The sequence below is a fragment of the Oncorhynchus masou genome, chromosome 4 (genome assembly GCF_036934945.1).
Source record: "Oncorhynchus masou masou isolate Uvic2021 chromosome 4, UVic_Omas_1.1, whole genome shotgun sequence".
Lineage (NCBI taxonomy): Eukaryota > Metazoa > Chordata > Actinopteri > Salmoniformes > Salmonidae > Oncorhynchus > Oncorhynchus masou.
The window spans coordinates 6,271,314-6,291,865 of NC_088215.1; the positions used below are offsets into that span (position 1 = coordinate 6,271,314).

General features: G+C 42.7%; 1 protein-coding gene across 1 annotated transcript; it reads right to left on the reverse strand.

Annotated features, from left to right (window-relative positions):
* Nucleotides 1-1,801: 1,801 nt before the first annotated feature.
* Nucleotides 1,802-19,521, reverse strand: LOC135522254 (actin-related protein 2-A). Its single transcript, XM_064948343.1, has 9 exons — nucleotides 19,374-19,521; nucleotides 17,175-17,285; nucleotides 12,662-12,877; nucleotides 11,793-11,865; nucleotides 9,769-9,905; nucleotides 9,155-9,304; nucleotides 7,738-7,883; nucleotides 4,100-4,232; nucleotides 1,802-3,489 (listed from the first exon to the last, which is right to left on the reverse strand). Exons 1-9 carry the CDS (start codon nucleotides 19,419-19,421, stop codon nucleotides 3,319-3,321), a joined length of 1,185 nt encoding a protein of 394 aa, XP_064804415.1. The 5' UTR covers nucleotides 19,422-19,521; the 3' UTR covers nucleotides 1,802-3,318.
* Nucleotides 19,522-20,552: the final 1,031 nt, after the last annotated feature.

Consider the following 20,552-nt stretch of genomic DNA (forward strand, 5'->3'; position numbering starts at 1 on the left):
ATCAGATGGCATTGAGGAGTTTACCACATCAGTCACCAGCGTCATTAATAGGGGCATCGACGACGTCGTACCCACAGTGACCCTACACAAATATCCCAACCAGAAGCCATGTATTATGGACAACATCCGCACTGAGCTAAAGGCTAGACCTGGAGACTAGTCCGCAAGTTTATAAGAAATCCTGCTACACCCTCCGACGAACCATCAAACAGGCAAAGCATCAATATATGACTAAGATCGAATCCTACTACACCGCCTCCGACGCTGGTCGGATGTGGCAGGGCTTGCAAACTATCATGGATGACAAAAGGGAAACAGCGAGCTGCCCAGTGACGCGAGCCTACCCGATGAGCTAAAAAAATATTTTTTTTACCTTTATTTTACTAGGCAAGTCAGTTAAGAACAATTTCTTATTTTCAATGATGGCCTAGGAACAGTGGGTTAACTGTCTGTTCAGGGGCAGAATGACAGATTTGTACCTTGTCAGCTCGGGGATTCGAACTTGCAAACTTTTGGTTACTTGTCCAACGCTCGCACCACTAGGCTACCCTGCCTTATATGCTTGCGTCGAGGCAAGCAAAACTAAACCATGCATAAGAGCACCAGCTTTCCTGGATGACTGCGTGATCACACTCTCCATAGTGGATAGTGAGTAAGTGAGTAAGACCTTAAAACAGGTTAACATTCACAAGGCCAGACGGATTGGCATGACGCATACTCAAGAGCATGCGCTGACCAGCTGGCAAGTGGCTTCACTGCACATTTTCAACCTCTCGCGGACTCTCTGTAACCAACATGTTTCAAGTAGACCACCATAGTCCCTGTGCCCAAGAACACCAAGGTAACCTGTCTAAATGACTATCGCCCTGTAGCAGTCTCTTCTGTAGCCATGAAATGCTTTGAAAGGCTGGTCATGGTCCACACACAAACAGTCGTGAAGAGGGCACGACAATGCCTCTTCCCCCTCAGGAAGCTGAAAAGATTTGGCATGAGCCCTCAGATCCTCAAAACATTATACAGCTACACCATTGAGAACATTACCGCTTGGTATGGCAACTGCTTGGCATCTGACCGCAAGGCGCTACAGAGGGTAGTGCGTACAGCCCAGTACGTCACTGGGGACGAGCTTCCTGCCATCCAGGACCTCTATACCAGGCAGTGTCAAAAGGCTCTAAAAACTGTCAAAGAATCCAGTCACGCAAACAACTGTTCTCTTTGCTACCGCAAGGCAAGTCTGGAACCAACAGGACCCTGAACAGCTTCTACCTCCAAGTCACAAGACTGCTAAATAGTTAGTCTGCATTGACCCTTTTTGAACTAACTTTGTCCCATCACATATGCTGTTGCTACTGTTTGTCACTTTATTTCAAGTTATGTACATATCTATCGGAATTACCTCGTGCCCCAGCATATGGACCCAGTACATATAGCCAAGTTGTTACTCATGTGTATTTATTATTACTTGTTTGACTATTTTCTTTCTCTTCATTGTTGGGAAGAGCCTGTAAGCATTTCACTGTTAGCCTACACCGGTTGTTTACGAACATGTGACAAATAAAATTGACAGACACAAAGAAGCCACTCGCATTCTTGTTCTCTGCAGCCTTCATTCTAAATATGACCACATAGTTACACAGCATACCCATGCATCCGTACACGTGAATGTACCAACTCGTTCTTTTGAGGCAATTCATCTGCCTTCTAAGTCGGTCTTATTTAGGATCACTGCCGACAACGACGATAATATCACAAGTATTTATGGCGACCACTTGGTACATCTCAAAGACAGCGCACCACCAGGTATTTATAAATCACTTTGCTTTATTTAAAAATCAGCGGTAGGCAGTTATGCTATGAAAAAAAAAAATATGAAAAAACCCAGCTACAATAACTGCACTTGGCACTGGATGACTGTTTGGATAAAAAAAGAAAATGATACACATATATTGTGTAAGTTCATATACATGTGAAAACCAAAAAAGGAAAACCTTAAATACCAGCTTTTATGTGGTCTCCATGTCTACTGATTCTTATTACAAATGTTCAACACCCCCCGACCTAAAAAAAAAAAAAGAATCTTCACTGGAGCGAAGACTCGGCAGAGTTCCTACTGGTCTCAGAATGACTGCCCCTCTAAACAGGTTACGGTTCAGTGTGCCCTTAACAACTGGTCCTAGGTCTGATGCATTGTTTAGCTCACAATTGTTAAGGATAGGCCTGGGATAGAGATCCTAGACCTGCTGTTGAGGGCAAAATGTAACCCAGACCTTAAAAACCTAATGACTCGTGTGTCCAACAGCCATGATGAGGACGACACATTCTCACTTGTTACAACAACAACAAAAACACACGGGAGTAATGCACTGAAAAAAAATACAAGACGTTATTTGTCCGTCTGACAAAACGAAAGGCAAAACCACTTCTCCTCCAAAAGGAAAGCGCATCAGCAAAATTAATGTGAACACAGAACATGACTTCAAAAGAAAAGGCTGAGCAGTCCTCATTGGAATTGAATACATGGCAAATATTTAGCCATCAGTAGAATGAAATGCCTTTATCGTGAGGGAAGGCCAACCGTTTGTTTTGTCATCATCACATCCCTCTTACGACACAATGGCAACAGACTAGATATGGGATTCAGACAAGTGGGCAGGTGGACCCTGTGAGAAGGAGAAACATGCCCCAAAAACCACCTGCACTCTAATCCACCATCACCCCCTGACCTCCCCCCAACATTAACACAACCTCCTCAAGAGGAGCAAGAAATCACCTGCTCATTAAGACTGGACAAAAGACAAATATAGTCAGAAGGGTGGAATTTAAAATTTAAAAAAAAGGCAGCTTGCCTTTGATGGAGGCCCCTTGTGTACCCTGTGCCCACAACACAGGAGAATTCGACACCCCCTCTATAAATGAATCCCTAATAATAATTGACTTCATCTTGATGATCATTGGGATCGTGTTTTGACCGAATAAGTTGGGCAACGTGATTGAAACTATTCCCAGGATACATGTTGTCAGCACCTCATCCATCTCCTCCCCAACAGTCTGTCACAACATGCCATTGGAGAGTGAGAGAGAGAGCGAATCTGGGACAGGGGTGGTAAAAACAGATGATCGGGTCAAAGAAGTGAGCTGTAGATGGATATCAAGTGGAGGACGTAGTGGAGAAGGAGGGCGGGAGACAAGACCAAGGCTACATCCCAAATGGCACCCTATTCCCAAGACTACCCTATGGGGTGTGGTCAAAAGTAGTGCAATAAGGGAATAGGGTGCCATTTTAGACTTAGCCTAGACATGTGCATCTTGGGGGGGGGTTTATCTGACAGTGACCCCCAGCTTCTCCAGGACACGCACCCCCTTCTCCTGGTACTCCTCCCTTGTCAGCCAGAAGTTGTCCTTGTCCTTCATAATGTCGGCCAGCACGGCCCCGCCCAGAAACACCATGTGCTTGCGCCGAGGGGGGTCCTCGATCCGGATCTTGAATTTCTGCACACAAGCAGGAAAGGAGGAGCCAGAATAGAAGATAAGGAGGAGAAGGGAAGAGTGTGAGAAGGGAAAGCAAAAGCATAAGAATAGGGGGAAGAGGAGAAATAAGGAAAGGGAAAGAGAGCGAAGAGTGGGAGGAAAAATGTCTGTCTTAACAACCTTAACTAAAAATAGGTGTGAAATAGTCTAATAATTACATGAACTGAACCAGCAGGCCTGGCATTGAAAATGCTGAAGTGGATATTGTTGCCAAATTGAGCAATCAGTGTGTAAAGGAATGCGTGAGGAACAATGAGACATTTTAATTTAGTTGTTGAGCGCATGATTTAAACATGGTCCCATGACAAAGATAGTTCACTCTCAGTGTTGAAACACTCAGTGCTCGTTTTGTGTACACTAATTCAATTTAGGGCAACACCGCCTCCTGGTGGCTGATCAAATGACTGCAGTGAGAAAATGGATCGCTAAATGTCTGTTAGTAGTTGTCCATCTGTTAAAAGTCAAACATTGGACAGTAAAAGCTGCACCAAAAACAGCAACAATAAAATATGACATGTACTTAAAGCATGCTACTTTGAAGATACAAATGGCATTCTGTGTGTGCCCTCACCGAGAGCTTATCCACATCTCCCTTCAGCACGCGCTCCAGGTAGAGCTGCTTGAGCTCACGCTCCAGTCGAGAGGGAAGGCCAGGGTACATGGTGGAGCCCCCTGACAGCACTATGTGTTTGTAGAACTCAGACCTGTGGAGCGAAGGAGAAGACATTTAGGGAGGAGAGAAGACCTGGATGAAGGAAGAGGTGACAGAGAGAAATAACTTAAGGTGAATGAGAGGGGCGACTTGGAGAGAGGAAAAAGAGAACATTTTGCCATAATGTGTTTGTAGAATTCAGCCCTGAGGAGAGAAAGTGAGGATATTTACAGAAGAGAAAAAGGGATGTATATATATAATAGACAAAAAAAATACAATATGGGAGAAACATTTTGATAATCTAGGACTGACCCCATTTAGTCGACTGGTCTGTTGGCCAACAGATTTCATTAGTTGAGCAGTAGCAAAAAAAACTGTCGAAGGACATGCATTGCTGAAATTGTATATTACATAAGAACAATGGTGCACCACTAATAAAAATACTATTTTATAACAAATGCGGTCTCTCGTTAGATAGTGGTCACTGTCCGCGGTCGTGAAACATGAGTGCGCTGTTGAATTGGCGCCTTTTCCTAGACCATGTTGCTATGTGCATAATAGCAAAGTTAACCGGCATATTGGTGTTGAGAACAATGCGTCGGAGGCGGCAGCGGAGTTGGGAGATGAGAAAATAGCCCTCGCCTTAATTTGTCTAAGAAAAGTGAGGTGAGAGGAAACCACAACTTCAATTAGGTCTACAAACAACAACCCAACTGTTAAATGTGTCTGGCTTTATTAATCATCCATATACAGTACCAGTCAGAAGTTTGGACACACTTACTCATTCAAAGGTTGTTTTTTGTTGAGTATTTTCTACATTGTAGAATAATAGTGAAGACATAAAAACTATGAACACATATGGAAACATGTAAACAAATTTTTTTTTTTTTATCTAAATATATTTTAGATTTGAGTTTCTTCAAAGTAGCCACCCTTTGCCTTGACAGCTTTGCACACTCCTTGCATTCTCTCAAACAGCTTCCCCTAGAATGCTTTTCCAACAGTCTTGAAAGAGTTCCCACATATGCGGAGAACTTTTTGGCTGCTTTTCCTTCACTCTGCAGTCCAACTCATCCCAAACCATCTCAATTGGGTTGAGGTCGGGTGATTGTGGAGGCCAGGTCATCTGATGCAGCACTCCATCACTCTCAATCTTGGTTAAATAGCCCTTACACAGCCTGGAGGTGTGTTTTGGTTCATTGTCCTGTTGAAAAACAAATGATAGTGGGACAAAGAGCAAAGCATATGGGATGGTGTATTGCTGCAGAATGCTGTGGTAGACATGCTGGTTAAGTGTGCCTTGAATTCGAAATAAATCACAGACAGTGTCACCAGCAGAACACCCCACACGCAGAGATAATCCGTTCACCAATTCTGCATCTCACAAAGACACCAAAAATCTAAAATTTGGACTCAGACCAAAGGACAGATTTCCACCGATCTAATGTCCATTGCTGGTGTTTCTAGGACCAAGCAAGTCTCTTCTTATTAGTGTCCTTTAGTAGTGGTTTCTTTGCAGAAATTTGACCATGAAGGTCTCATTCAAGCAGACTCCTCTGAACAGTTGACGTTGAGATGTGTCTGTTACTTGAACTCTGAAGCCTTTATTTGGTCTGCAATTTCTGAGGTTGGTAACTAATGAACTTATCCTCTGCAGCAGAGGTAACTCTGGGTCTTCCTTTCCTGTGGCGGGTTTGAGAGCCGGTTTCATCATAGCTCTTGCGACTGCACTTGAAACTTCAAATCAAATCGTATTGGTCACATACACATGGTTAGCAGATAATGTGAGTGTGGCAAAATGCTTGTGCTTCTAGTTCCGACAGTGCAGTAATATCTAACAATTTCCCAACAACTACCTAATACACAAATCTAAAGGTGTGAATGAGAATATGTACATATAAATATGGATGAGCAATGGCCAAGCAGCATAGGCAAGGTGCAATAGAAGGTATAAAATACAGTATGTACACATGAATAATGTAAGATATGTAATCATTATTTAAAGTGGCATTGTTAAAGTGACTAGTGATTCATTTATTGAAGTGGCCAGTGATTGGGTCTCAATGTAGGCAGCAGCCTTTCAAAGTTCTTGAAATGATCCAGATTGACTAACCTTAATGTCTGAAAGTAACAGACTGTCATTTCTCTTTGCTCATTTGAGCTGTCCTTAACATAATATGGACTTGGTCTTTCACCAAACAGGGCCATCTTCTGTATACTAACCCTACCTTTGTCACAACACAACTGATTAGCTCAAATGCATTAAGAAATTCCACAAATTACCTTAAAGCACACCTGTTAAATGAAATGCATTCCAGGTGACTACCTCATGAAGCTGGTTGAGAGAATGCCAATAATCTGGTATAAGAAAATACTAAAGTGAGAGAAAAAGTATTTTTCTACCACTATCTTTGAAATGCAAGAGAGCGATCATAGTTCTAGCCATCACTCTGGTTGTAATTCCGATAGTGTCCACAAGATGGCAGCAGTGTATGTGCAAAGTTTCAGATGGATTACTTGAAGAAGAATGACTGACCAACACTTTGTGTGAAGTACCCAGGCACATGTGGGCAAATCGTGAAGGAGACATTTGCATTCATATTCCATTTTTTTCTGCAAGAATATCGTCAAATCTGTATACTTGGACTTTAATTTAGCTTACCAAGTACAAGTAGCCAAATAAGTTAATAAATATAAGTTCAATATTTGCAAAAAAATGTTTCATAACTCTGAATATCCTTAGAATTTTTGTCCAAAATGAAAAGGCATGCTGTCGTACAAGGTTAGTAGCTACATATGACGACATACACATGGTTTCCGGATACTCCCGTAAAGCCCAGCTCATTGGTTTTCTAGCTAGCTATGTTTGACTCCGATTGGTGCTTATTTGACAAAGATAGTCGTTCAAATGATGGCCGCCCGCATCTTTGGCATGCCATGAAGGCTGCACTCTCTGACCAAATATGATGTCCTATAGGATATACTACACCCCTAATGAAATAGTGAAGTTTTGAAACCTTCTAGGATCTCTGAGGAATAGATACAAATGTGAATGACTTATTGAAAAAACATTTAGGGTGAAATTTTCAGATTCCTTTCTTTGCAAATTCAACAAGTGGAAATACAAAATCGATTGTGCATGCTGTATGAACCTTTTTAGGATATGAAAAAGGATATTTATCTAACAAAACGACACATGTTATCTTGGACCCTTTGGATGATAAATCAGAGCAAGATTTTAGAATGTAAGTACACATTTCACCTTCAGAGGTGAATTTATCAAACCTATCGCGGTGAAAACCTTCGTTGTTAGGAGCTCTCAAACAATAGCATGGCATTTTTTCAAAGTAATAGCTACTGTAAATTGGACAGTGCAGTAATTTTAACAAGAATTTAAGCTTTCAGCCGATATAAGACATTTGTGTGTACCGACATTTGTTGTTTCTCTAAAATCCACTCAATGACTAGAATCTTAACTAATGAAATGGCAAAGAAGTGAAAGAGGGTTGGACACTACTCGGTCACTAGTAAGTAGGGGGAGTCGGTCGTGGAGTTACCTGGTGTCGATGTCGGCTGCATTGATAGTATTGAAGAGAAGCTCTGCCACCCCGACTCCCTCCACATTGATGAGGTGGGGCTGGAATAGAGCCTCAGGGGCTTCGAACCGCTCCCCTCCCACCTTGATCATCCTGCCGTCGGGGAGCTGGGGATAAAGAAAGGGGAACAACATTCACACATCGGAAAGCATTTAATTGACATTAAGATGGCTTTCTTCTGCTTGAACACTGCTAGGGAAATCTGAAGGCAATGCTAGGCTAGAGATGGACAATAGACAATGTTTGGAACTGTTAAGTAAGAGTCTCTCAACCTCTGGTCAGATGGAGCCGGCTGACATACAGTAGGCCTTTTACAGAGCGTGGTGGAACATTGAGGGAGGGAGCATAAAGGGCCCATTGACGGCTCCAGTCTGGAGTCCAGAGGAGGAAACAGACACCAGGTCAGCACGTGGCGTGGGAGTCTGGGTCGTACAGGAAATGATGTCACGCCCATGGATGGAGGGGGGGGGGGAGACGTTTCTTCAACACCACAGTAGTGCTTTTGTTCCATCCTCTGTCCTCCGCCTCTCCTTCTCTGTCAAGGATTTGGGCAGGGAAACAAGGAGGTGCGCCGCCACCCGCCACACATGAAAAATTCCATAGACTCCCTCTTTACATCTCAGGAACCCCTTACCGGCCATTGAACCCGGGTTGCTCAGGGATTTGGGCACGTGGTTGACTTGACTAAGTAACCTGGGGGCATCCAGAGCTTGGTTCAAGAGCTCCTCCCACACTAAATATGGCTTCTAATGCTCTAAAATTATAAAGTATCATGCAGATGATCAGGTTATGTCCACAAGGAGGCAGTGTTACCACATAGCCAGGCTTCAAATACAGATTAATCCTATTATTCTTGGTGTAGGATGGTGTTACCCTTACCATGCAAGACTTTAAGGGGGAGTAGAATTTGGTGCAGTGTTGGGGGTAATGTGTTTTTAAAAGTAATGCATTACATAATCATATTACTTTTATGAGTAACTTGTAGCTTTTTCAAATTGGGTAATATTACAGTTACGTCATGGCAGCCGCTCTCCATAGAAATATAGAGGGTGCAACTCTGATATTTGCCATTGATCACTTCTGTGATGGGAAAGCCTCTAGGCTTTTCTGTCTAGTGACAAATGTGCCTTCTATACATCTATGTACTGGCGATAATATTATAACATAACGCGTTACATTTAACAAAAGTAACTAGTAATATGACTTTAAGTAACTCGTCCAAACACTGATCTGGTGTGCTGTAGATGACAAAAATCAGGGTTGGGCTCAGAATGCCCAAAAACAACAAGAGAAAATACTTCAAAACAGGGTTGTACAATAAGGACTGAAAGTGTAGGACTCGACCAGGATGATGACATTGTAGGACTATGTTACTGACCGTGTAGGACTCAACCAGCACGGTGGTCTCCAGCGCCAGCTTCTGCTCCTGCTCGATGTTGTAGCCCACGTAGCACAGCTTCTCCTTCATCATGCGCACCGTCTCAAAGTCCGCCGAGTGGTTGAAGGCATAGCCTCTCAGCAACAGCAACTGGATGATGAATAAAAGTCAGAGGTAAGGGATGTGTTTGGTTGCAGAGATCTCATAGGTTGTAAAGGACCGCAAAACTATTTGAAAAAGGACTCCAAATACTCTTTAAAATAGTCACCTTTCCTAATCACAAATCTTAACATGAAATAATGAACAGGTGTGGTTTACAGTCGACTGCTTTCCACTAGCAAGTCATCAGACATACTCATGAAGGAAAGGTTATCCAAGGCCCTGTCCAGGAATCAACCCCCTAGTTAGTTCCCCCTAGGCTCTTGTGTAGATGTCATATTATTAGGCAAGATAGTTATAAATATATATGGTGGAAGCACCAATGGGCAAGGTGCAATATCCATCATAATGCCTTACTCAGTCTTCTCACATCTACACATGCTAGGGGCTAGGAGTTGTTTCTGGACAGGACATTCTAAGACAGCCTGAGTCACCCGTGGGGAACGAGGGTGTACCTTGATGAGGTAGCGCGTAATGTCCCGTCCTGCAATGTCCAGGCGTCGGGTCAGGTGGGGCAGGGAGAAGCCTTCGTACACGGGGCAGATGTGGGTGACGCCATCACCAGAGTCCACCACCACGCCGGTCAGGAGACCTAAAAAAAAAATATATATATTTTTTTAACAGCAGCGCCAACAGAATAGGGCCAGTGAGAAAACCCATCCACCGTTTCCAAAGCCCATAAACATTATAGATCATTTCTGTCATTACTCGTTTGAAACGGAAAGATTTTTATTAATTGTCATTACCGATTTCTTGGTGTCAACGAGTTTTCCGTCAGAATACATTGGTTCAATATCAAAAAAATAAAATAATGCATGGGCCAATGAAAGGCCTACGTCCTACAAATGAAAGTCTAGTATAGAACACAAAGTACACAGCTACGTACTCAACTACGCGCTACTGCATATTCAACTCTCGGCCTGCTACTGAAAGGGTCACACATTAGCACAGCCTGCGTTTCATCCCTCATTCCACAGCTGCGTTCATTTCTTTCTTCCAGAGAAAGACCAATGTTACAAACAAGCAGTACAGCACAAATGGAAGCACTTTATTTGATGATACGAGGTATTTACTACGGTAGGAAAAGGATGTGGTATCAATGGGTAGTTTCTGGTACTTAAAATAATTGGTAACTATCTGGTACCAAATCAATTATTTTAATTTGTTTCTCAAAGAAAACAAGGAACTCATAACAAGCTTATTATTGTGCAACTACTAACTAATAACCATTTTAAAATATAAAGTAAATATCTGGTACTTTCTGTTCCGGAAAATAAAGTTTAAGCCCCAAATAATTGTTGCTGCCATGGTAGAAACGTAGCAAAAGCTAATTACCAGGTATAACCTCCTACATTCATCCATGTGTTGAGTTGAGTTTATTTTTATTTTTACATTGACAGTGCACATTAATCAACGTTTCAGTAAAAGTGCTGGTTTTAGCCAGCCGGCTAATTTTCAACCGCAGTCTCTGGGCAGGTTATTATAAACAATTACAATATAGACAATAGCAACATAGAACAAGCAAGACGTAGCATACAGACAGAGCAACATAGAGCAAAAAGCAGCAAGACAAAATTCATAAAAGCAACAAAGTGTTTCCACACCTCACAAGCTACAGACAACAAACATGGAAAGCGGCAACACACAGCTAGGGACCATGTTCACAAATCTGATTGACCTTTAGCCAAGTCTTCAAGCATTTTGTGAAAGTGTGATATGTGGTGCAGTTATGTGTGTCTGATGGCAGTGTATTCCAGACATGGGAAGCTCTCACAGAGAATGCAGATTTACTAAAGGTGCTTTTCCTTAGGGGAACTATACAGTCACCTCTCATGGATCTGCTGCCATATGTCTGGGTTTTCTGTTTAACAAAAATATTGAGTGGAGGGGGAGCCAGGCCATTAAGGATCTTGAATACAAGACATGCGTCGGTGTATTGCACAAGATTTTCCCAACTCAAGAGCTCATGCTTTCTAAGGATGTGACAATGATGATGACTATTGGGCTTCCTATCAAGCACTTTGAGAGCCTGTTTGTAGACAGACTGAATAGGTTTTAATGTTGTACAGCAAGCTTGGGCCCAACTAGTCAAGCAGTATGTTAAGTGGGGGAGTATCATAGAGTTGAAGTACAGTTTTGCTACCTCTGTAGTCAAACAATTTCGTATAAATCGGAAATTAGCTAGGTTGAATTTAGTTATTTGAATTACCTTTTTCACATGCTTTTTAAAAGAGAGGTTGGAATCAAGTATGATGCCAAGGTACTTAAAATCGGATACCACCTGGAGCTTCTCCCCTGACACATAGACATCTGGCTCAGTAGCATCTGTTGCCCTCTTTGTGAAGAACATGCAACATGTTCTGAAAGGTACTTTAACTTGCAATTCGTTGGAGTGAAATCTCAGGTGCCCAGTGCTCTTCACTGGTTTTGGGTGTTCTACCTTCCTTCTAGTTGCCTCATTTTGCTTTAAAGAACCTACCTTGAGCATAGAGTGTGAGCACAGCTTGGATGGCTATGTAAACCCCAGAGAACTGGTACGTCTCAAACATCACCTAGGAAAGAGGTAGGGAGTGCGAGGGTATGTCACTGGAATATGTAGTCAATGCAAAAAGTTAAACAACTTAACATCTTGCTAATACAAATTACCTTTGTTTTTGTATTTTTGCACTGCTAGGAAAACCACAACAAATATAACCTCAACTTCCACTCACAAGGAATAGACCTCCATGTTCATAAACCTCAATTTGAAAAAGGTAAAAAGGACTTACACTCAAAACATTTAGCCATAACTGGCCACCCCACAGAGGACAGCCCGACTCGATAACAGTGGCTCTGACAGACTCCCACTGAGGAGCTGTCGCCAGGCAGCAGACCTAGGTTCAAATACCATTTCAAATCTTTCAGATACTTTAGCTGTGGTTGATTGACCTTGCCTGGCACAATGGAAACAATGGATTAGTCCCAAAAGTGCAATGTCCACCCATGTGAAACTCCAGACAGGCTCAATCAAACTAAGTGTTTGAAAGAGTTCAAATACTTGCTGAACCCAGGTCTGCCAGGCAGTGCTGCTGCCTTAGTCACACTGACTGGCAAGTTGCAACTCCAAGATAAACGTCCGTAGCGGGAGCGCTAAGTGCCTCCTCAGCACAGAGCATCACTGTTATGACCGATGAATCATTTAAGATCTACAATGGAACCTTATAAAAGACCTTACAGGAAATCTCCTCCAGCCGTTCCCAGGTACACTTTCAAAAACTAAAGCATGTTAATGAAATTGTCCTCTGACAACGGATTTAGTCGTCGTGGGTTAACAAAAATAAACACTTTTAAAAGAAAATGTATACACACCTCAATGATCTTCTCACGGTTCTTGGTTGGGTTCATGGGCGGCTCGGTGAGCAGGATCTTGCAGTTGCGTGAGTCAATGTTGAGCTTCTCGGGACCAAAGGTGTAGTCCCACAGGTGCTTCATGTCGTCCCAGTTCCTCACGATGCCGTTCTCCATGGGGTAGTTCACCTCCAGCATGGAGCGCAGCTCGCTCGCCTCATCCCCCACCATCAGGTCCTGGGGAGGGAGGGGGATAAAGAGCAGCTTTTCAGACTACTGCTAAAACCAGGGCGTGACTTTTTAAAATTAACCCGCTGTTTTGGAGGAACCCCAACAGTGCAGTAGCCACTGAATATTACTGCATAGAAACGATGCAGTGACCTCCACCCAAGTCATTGATGTACCACAGCAACAAACTGACTGTCACAGTGTCAGTGCCGACTGACCACAGTTACACAAAAAAAAAAAAAATGCTGAATAGCTCTGGGTAGGAAGGTAACAATGTCACAAAAGGACATCCACCATCGTAAAACACTACAGAACAAACGTAAAGAACTTCCCTAAAAAAAAGGACATTTGCATGCCACAATAAACAAGTCAAACATCCCTTGTGGTCAACATCTAGTCATTCTGCGGGCACGTTGCTTTTAGTGAGCTGACGATACGTTCAGTCCTGCTCCAGAGAGCAGGTGGTAGAGGAGGCCACATTAGATAGAGACTCCAGCCATGCAGTCAGAGCACACTGTTAGTAGAGCGGCGTCCATCTGGTTAATCGGGATGCAGATCCTATTGAAAATGTCTAGAACCTATAGTATAGGCAAACTCAATAGGCCTGACTGTCTACTGCCAAACAAACAGGTCACTCATGTTGGCAGAGAACTGCATGGGCAAACTAATGCTAAATGTGGTCGTTTTTTTTTTTTTTGCTCTGAGGCAGCTTGCAAGTTTCATTTTAACATGAGAAGCTTCAGCAGACATGTTCCCCTTGTCATGACTTCCCCTCCAAAAGGTATATGTTGATATCTCTACTATTGATATCACGGTTTCCTTCTGCAACTGCCTGTATGTGCACAAGACCATGAATGTCTGCCAGTGTGTTCAGACCACTGTATTTAACATGTTTTTATTTTTTACAAATCAACAAGACAGAGGTAATACAGTTAAGGTTAGCCGAAACAACCATTTCATCACAGAAAACCAGGGAAAGAGTAGTAGAGGGGGAATGAGGAAGCAATGCCAAACAACTGACAGATAGAATTCAAAAAAGGACCACTCGTCGGAGAGATGACGAGCGCAGCCATTTCACTGTCCGAGCAGATTGCAGGGACCCATGAAACTAAACATACACACTTACCATATTTCTGTTATTCTACCTCAACAGGTGAGAAGGAGGAGAGGTGGGAGGAAGAGCGGGATGAAGCAGAGGGTCAGAAGATAGAACAGAGAGAGAGGTCAGAGGAGCCAAGGTCAGAGGTGAATCAGTGCGTGTCCTACAAAAACCATGACCTACGCCCGCCCATCCTCTCATAACGCTGCGATGTTATCAAGAGGAAATGTTCATGTGTAACACCCTGATAGCAAGACAAGGTGCGACATCTAGGCCAAATCAACAAATCATGGCTAGCGTCCCAAATGACACCCTATGCAGTGCACCACCTTTGATCAGGGCACATAGGGTTAAACGTAGTGCACTGTGTAGGGAATAGGGTGCCATTTGGGACTTGAACAGCCATGGTAAATATCAGGGACCAGTGTGTTGGATATGTTGGATTTGCAGAGGACACTCAATAGAGGAAATACTTCTTTTTTTTAACTCACAAATACTGTGAGAAACTAAACTCAAAGGGCTGGTTTCCCCAAACACAGATTAAGGCTAGTCCTGGACTAAAGCAAGGTCAATTAAGAATCTCCATTGAAATAGCTTCCTTATCCAGGATACGTGTCAGGAAAATTGCACCAACAGGTTCACAGTGGAGGGAATAAGCAAAATGTAATCTAACATATAGTGAAAATCAAGAAATGTGCACCATTCTCCAGGTAGGTCTACATCTTCTGAAAAACTTAGAACCATAGTCTGCTCCACAAGGCATTGCAGCCATTTCAGAACTTCCCCAAATCTCCACAAAAAAGAAAAATATCATTCATGAGGGCTATGAAGTTGTTAGACTAGCGGTTAAGAGTGTTGGGATAGTAACAAAAAGGTCACTGGTTCGAATCCCTGAGGTGTAAAAAAATAAAACTGCAGTTCGGCCCTTGAGCAAGGCAGTTAATCGACGTAATCAATGAGATTAAGGCAGCCCCCCACACCTTTTCAATTGTGCAACTGACTAGGTATCCCTTTTCCTCAGATGGGTACACATTTTTTATTTTACCTTTACTTAACCAGGTAGGCTAGCTGAGAACAAGTTCTCATTTGCAACTGCGACCTGGCCAAGATAAAGCAAAGCAGTTTGACACATACAATCAATAATACAGTAGAAAAGTCTATATACAGCATGTGCAAATGAGGTAGGATAAGGGAGGTAATGCAATAAATAGGCCATGGTGGCAAAGTAATAACAATGTAGCAATTTAACACTGGAATGGCAGTATGTGCAGAAGATGAATATGCAAGTAGAGATACTGGGGTGCAAAGGAGCAAGATACTGTTTATTTTTTTTAAATATTGGGAGGAGGTAGATTGGATGGGCTATTTTCGGATGGGCTATGTACAGGTGCAGTGATCTGTGAGCTGCTCTGACAGATGGTGCTTAAAGCTAGTGAGGGAGGTAAGAGTCTCCAGCTTCAGTGATTTTTGCAGTTTGTTCCAGCCATTGGCAGCAGAGAACTGGAAGGAGAGGCAGCCAAAGGAAGAATTAGCTTTGGGGGTGACCAGTGAGATTTACCTGCTGGACCGCGTGCTACGGGTGGGTGCTGCTATGGTAACCAGTGAGCTGAGATAAGGCGGGGCTTTACCTAGCAGAGACTTGTAGATGACCTGGAGCCAATGAGAGCGTAGAGGTCGCAGTGGTGGGTGGTATATGGGGCTTTGGTGACAAAACGGATGGCACTGTGATAGACTGTATCCAATTTGTTGAGTAGAGTGTTAGTGTATTTTGTAAATGACGTCGCCGAAGTCGAGGATCAGTAGATGGTCAGTTTTATGAGGGTATGTTTGACAGCATGAGTGAAGGATGCTTTGTTGCGAAATAGGAAACCAATTCTAGATTTAATTTTGGATTGAAGATGTTTAATGTGAGTCTGGAAGGAGAGTTTACAGTCTAACCAGACACCTAGGTATTTGTAGTTGTCCACATATTCTAAGTCAGAACCGTCCAGAGTAGTGATGCTGGACGGGCAGGCATGTGCGGGCAGCGATCAGTTGAAGAGCATGCATTTAGTTTTACTTTCATTTAAGAGCAGTTGGAGGCCACAGAAGGAGAGTTGTATGGCATTGAAGCTCGTCTGGAGGTTAGTTAACAGTGTCCAAAGAATGGCCAGAGGTATACAGAATGGTATCGTCTGCATAGAGGTGGATCAGAGAATCACCAGCAGCAAGAGTGACATCATTGATGTATACAGAGAAGAGAGTCGATCCAAGAATTGAACTCTGTGGCACCCCCATAGAGACTGCAAGAGGTCCGGACAACAGGCCCTCCGATTTGACACACTGAACTCTCAGAGAAGTAGTTGGTGAACCAGGCATTGCAATCATTTGAGAAACCAAAGCTGCCAATAAGAATGTTGTGATCGACCTGGCTAAGGCTTTCAACTCTCAATAAATACGGCTACACAGTAAATGTCTCTTATCGATGGCGGTTATGATATCGTTTAGGACCTTGAGCGTGGCTGAGGTACACCCATGACCAGCTCTGAAACCAGATTGCATAGCAGAGAAGGTACGGTGGGATTCGAAATGGTCGGTATTCTGTTTGTTAACTTGGCTTTCAAAGACCTTAGAAAGGCAGGTTAGAATAGATATAGGTCTGTAGCAGTTTGGGTCAAGAGTGTCTCCCCCTTTGAAGAGGGGGATGACCACAGCAACTTTCCAATCTATGGGAATCTCAGACAATACAAAAGAGATATTGAACATGCTAGTAATTTTGACAGATAATTTTAGAAAGAGGGTCCAGATTGTCTAGCCCGGTGATTTGTAGGGGTCCAGATTTTGCAGCTCTTTCAGAACATCAGCTATCTGGATTTGGGTGAAGGAGAGGAGGGTGGAGGGCTGTTGCCCGGGGTAGGGCTAGCCAGGTGGAAAGCATGGCCAGCCGTAGAAAAATGCTTATTGAAATTCTCAATTATAGTGAATTTATTGGTGACTGTTTGTGTGACAAAACAGGACTCATTTTAGAATGAATTCTGTATTACACTCAACACACATTCTAATACCTATTTCAGACAGAATTCAGTGTTCCCTGTTTAAAAAAATGCAATGTTTATATGACCCACTTCAAAAACAGGTTATTACCACTGAGTAAATACTAAAGAATACATATATGTCTAGATATCATAGGGATTTAAACACTTCTGTGAAGTAAACCAGTGAGGTTACCTTGATCTCAATGTTTCCCACTTTAGCTGTGGAGCGAATGATTGGCCTGCCAACCAACGCCGGGAAAATGTGTTCTGGGAAGTTGGAGCCTGCATAGCCGCACTTCACAAACTAGGATTAAAGGGAGAGACAAGGGCAGGGTCAGTGACAAACATCCTTTTTTGCAAGTTGGTAAATAACATAGGACAAATACATTTTCATAGCACACAGAATGATTAAAAACTGTACAAAGATTAATACTAAGCCGAGAGCCAAATACTAGAAGTCACATCAAAGCATTTAGCACAGACTACATTAAAATAAAACCTTTTAGTCCAATAACTCTAACATAACCTAGCCCGATCGATAATGCACTTCACGTGTCTTGTTCATTAGCCAGAAGTACCTACTTTCTCTGAGTCACATGGTGCTGTTTGAGTTGCCCCTAGGTACAGATTTATGATCAGCTTGTCCTCCCCAAATCCTAACCATTAGTGAGGGAAACGCAAAACTGACAAAAAACCAGCACCAGCACCTCCACCCTACTTTGTTTGTGAACACTGAGGGATTACAGAGAAAGTTACAGCATTGGTAGTGTTACCCTCCCACAATCACTACCTGACCTGCAGCATGCTTAGGAAGTTAAGTAGACAACCTTTGCAGGGAATTTCATTCAAACCTGTTAGGTTGTACTAGGCGCTTGGCTACAAGGAATAGCCTAGCGCATGAATCAATACGATCGCTTCTCCATGCATGTTTAAAAATCCTTTGGGCTTTATTTAGGCCTACATAAATGATTAATGACAATCTTCCTTCTTTCACCTACGTTACATTACATAAATGCCCACATCCTCAACCTGCCGGTGAGAAGAATAAAAGAAGTGTATGACATGCATCATCAAGTAGACATGACATCATCAGCCCAGAGAGGAAGGGGTAACTCAAAGACAAGAATAAAGACAGGAAGTAGGCTACAGTGTACAGCTTGTCCCATTTACACTCTCCGAGCTATGAATAGCTATCAGGCTGTTTTATTCACAGTGTGAACAAAGGCTGTAGGCAGCATAGTTTCTCTGTGGTAGGTAGCTAGAGAGAGACAAGTCAGCTAACAACTGAATGGAACACTGCCAACAATTTTTTTTTTTTTTAATATAGACTAAAGAATAGTCCGGCTAAATACTAAGGTAAAATGGTGGAGGTGAAAACAGCATAAATTAATTGTTATTTGTCAATTTCAACCAGATGACTCATGTCTACAAACATATTTTACAAGAGAGTTGCAATTGATCTGATAACTCCTTACATGGAAGAATGGTTTCAGACTTCCTCACCGTACAAGAATGAGGCATGCGCATTATCTACTGCTCGAGACAAGTTTAAATTGATTAACTTGTTCAACAGTTGGTAGCAATACTTTAATTGTGATACTTGTTTGTTGGTGCCTGGTTTAGTTAAACTATATGCGTAAATCCTCATCCAATTACGCAACAACGTAGCAGTGTAAAATACTTGCTACAAGCACAAAGAGGTTTCGGGTGAGGGCTGGGCTACAGATGCTGGATCATCATTCTTTGTGAACAACACCAAACAGTATGTAAAAATGTGGAGTTCCTGAATAAAACGCAATAGATCACTTCTTTTCCTTGCCCAATTCGTTGCAATTAACAATAACGCTGGCAAGTTCGGAAAGAGAGCTCTCGTTAGTTTGAGTTAACAATCAAATTGAAGCAAGGGGTGGAAATGTAGGGCAATGTCTGATGAATACATATGATATAGCTAAATGTGGCAGAACACGATATTTAAGTGATCCCTGGAGCATGCTATAAAACAATAACTGCGATTTGTACATTTTAAGGCTTGCTATTGAGTTTGCTGGCCAGCAACCTAACTAGCTCGAGACGATTCAAGTTCGCAATGTCAGCACGAGCAGCCGACAGCAGCGATAACAATATTTATGGCTACTCCCACTGATTCACGAATTCTAGTCAACAATCGGTACTCTAAACATTCCACCGACCGGTGTAAACCTTGCCACCTCTAATTGACAGATGCACCAACCTCAATGAATGCATAACTAATTGACAAAGTGACAGACCGTGGCTACACAAGCTAGCAATGAAGCGAGCTACTTCCTGTTCCTCCCCATCTCATCTGCCAAATTGCACAAAAGCCGAAACCCTCATAATTTGACGATAGAACACGGTCTGTTTGTAAACTTACCCCAGTCCCATTGTCGCAAACCACCACTTTCCTTCCCTGGCTGTCCATTTTCTCGGAATACAGAAACCAGCAATCCTCCCTGGCACAACTTTCTTCGGCAAGGCGGAAAACAGCACCCCGGCTCTAGCAAAGGGCTTTTTCCGGAATGTATGACACATGCCCATATTACACACACACCTATCAGGGTAGAGATAGCTAAGAAATTCAGCCAATTACGTATGGCAACGCCTTTCCATACACTTTTCTATTCGACAATCCAACTGATTGACGGTGTTGTGTCAATCAGAATGTGGAAATATCCATAATGCAAGCTTTATCAATGCATTTAGGTGGTGGCCTGGTGGGCCAACGCCGAAAACAGTGAAGTTGATCGATCTACGTCGAGGGAAGAGCATCTGTTTTTTTTATATGACAATGAAATATTCTAATAATTACTGTAAAATTTGTTGGCACCTTCAATTCTTGCACATTTTCTCAGAATAAATATATTTCAACCATAGAAAATGATAGAGGCCTCTAGTGGCCAACTTCATTAGCTGATCCCTCCTGGTCACACTGTTGGAGTCATGTCCAACCGGGTCATGGGATATCAGAGAATGGCACTGCAATGGATAGCTTCCGTTTATGGGCCCTTGTCCAATTCTGCTATTTAGTGTTTTTTTTCTTCTTCACAGATCATAATGTTTCCGCCATCGTTTCTTTTGACTGAAAATAGCTTCTGGACATCAGAACAGCAATCACTAACCTCGATTTGGATGAAGATTTCTACTTCAACGAGTCAGAGACACAGGACATACTCAAAACGGAAGGGTTCTGGAATTCCGGAATTCATCCGATGGCATTGAAGAGTTTACCACATTGGTCACCAGCTTCATTAATAAGTGCATCAACCAACGTCATACCCAAAATGACAATATGTCGTACATATCCAAACCAGGAGCCATGGATTACAGGCAACATTTGGACTGAGCTAAAGGCTAGAGCTGCTGCTTTCAAGGAGCTGGACACTAATACGGACGCTTATAAGAAATAAGAAATCTCAGACAAACCATGAAACAAGAAATGTGTCAATACAGGAAAAAGATTGAATCCTACTAAGCCGGCTCTGACACTTGTCAGATGTGGCAGGGCTTGCAAACTATCACGGATTACAAAGGGAATCCCAGCCGCGAGCTGCCC

Bases quoted from the DNA above. Each gene is read 5' to 3' on its own strand.
- LOC135522254 (XM_064948343.1), bottom strand. From the start codon at position 19,421: ATGGACAGCCAGGGAAGGAAAGTGGTGGTTTGCGACAATGGGACTGGG. The intron at 9,305-9,768 runs GTACACCCTCGT...TTCATCATCCAG, and splicing joins TTACGCGCTACCTCATCAAG to TTGCTGTTGCTGAGAGGCTA. The intron at 3,490-4,099 runs GTGAGGGCACAC...GCTTGTGTGCAG, and splicing joins GAGATGTGGATAAGCTCTCG to AAATTCAAGATCCGGATCGA.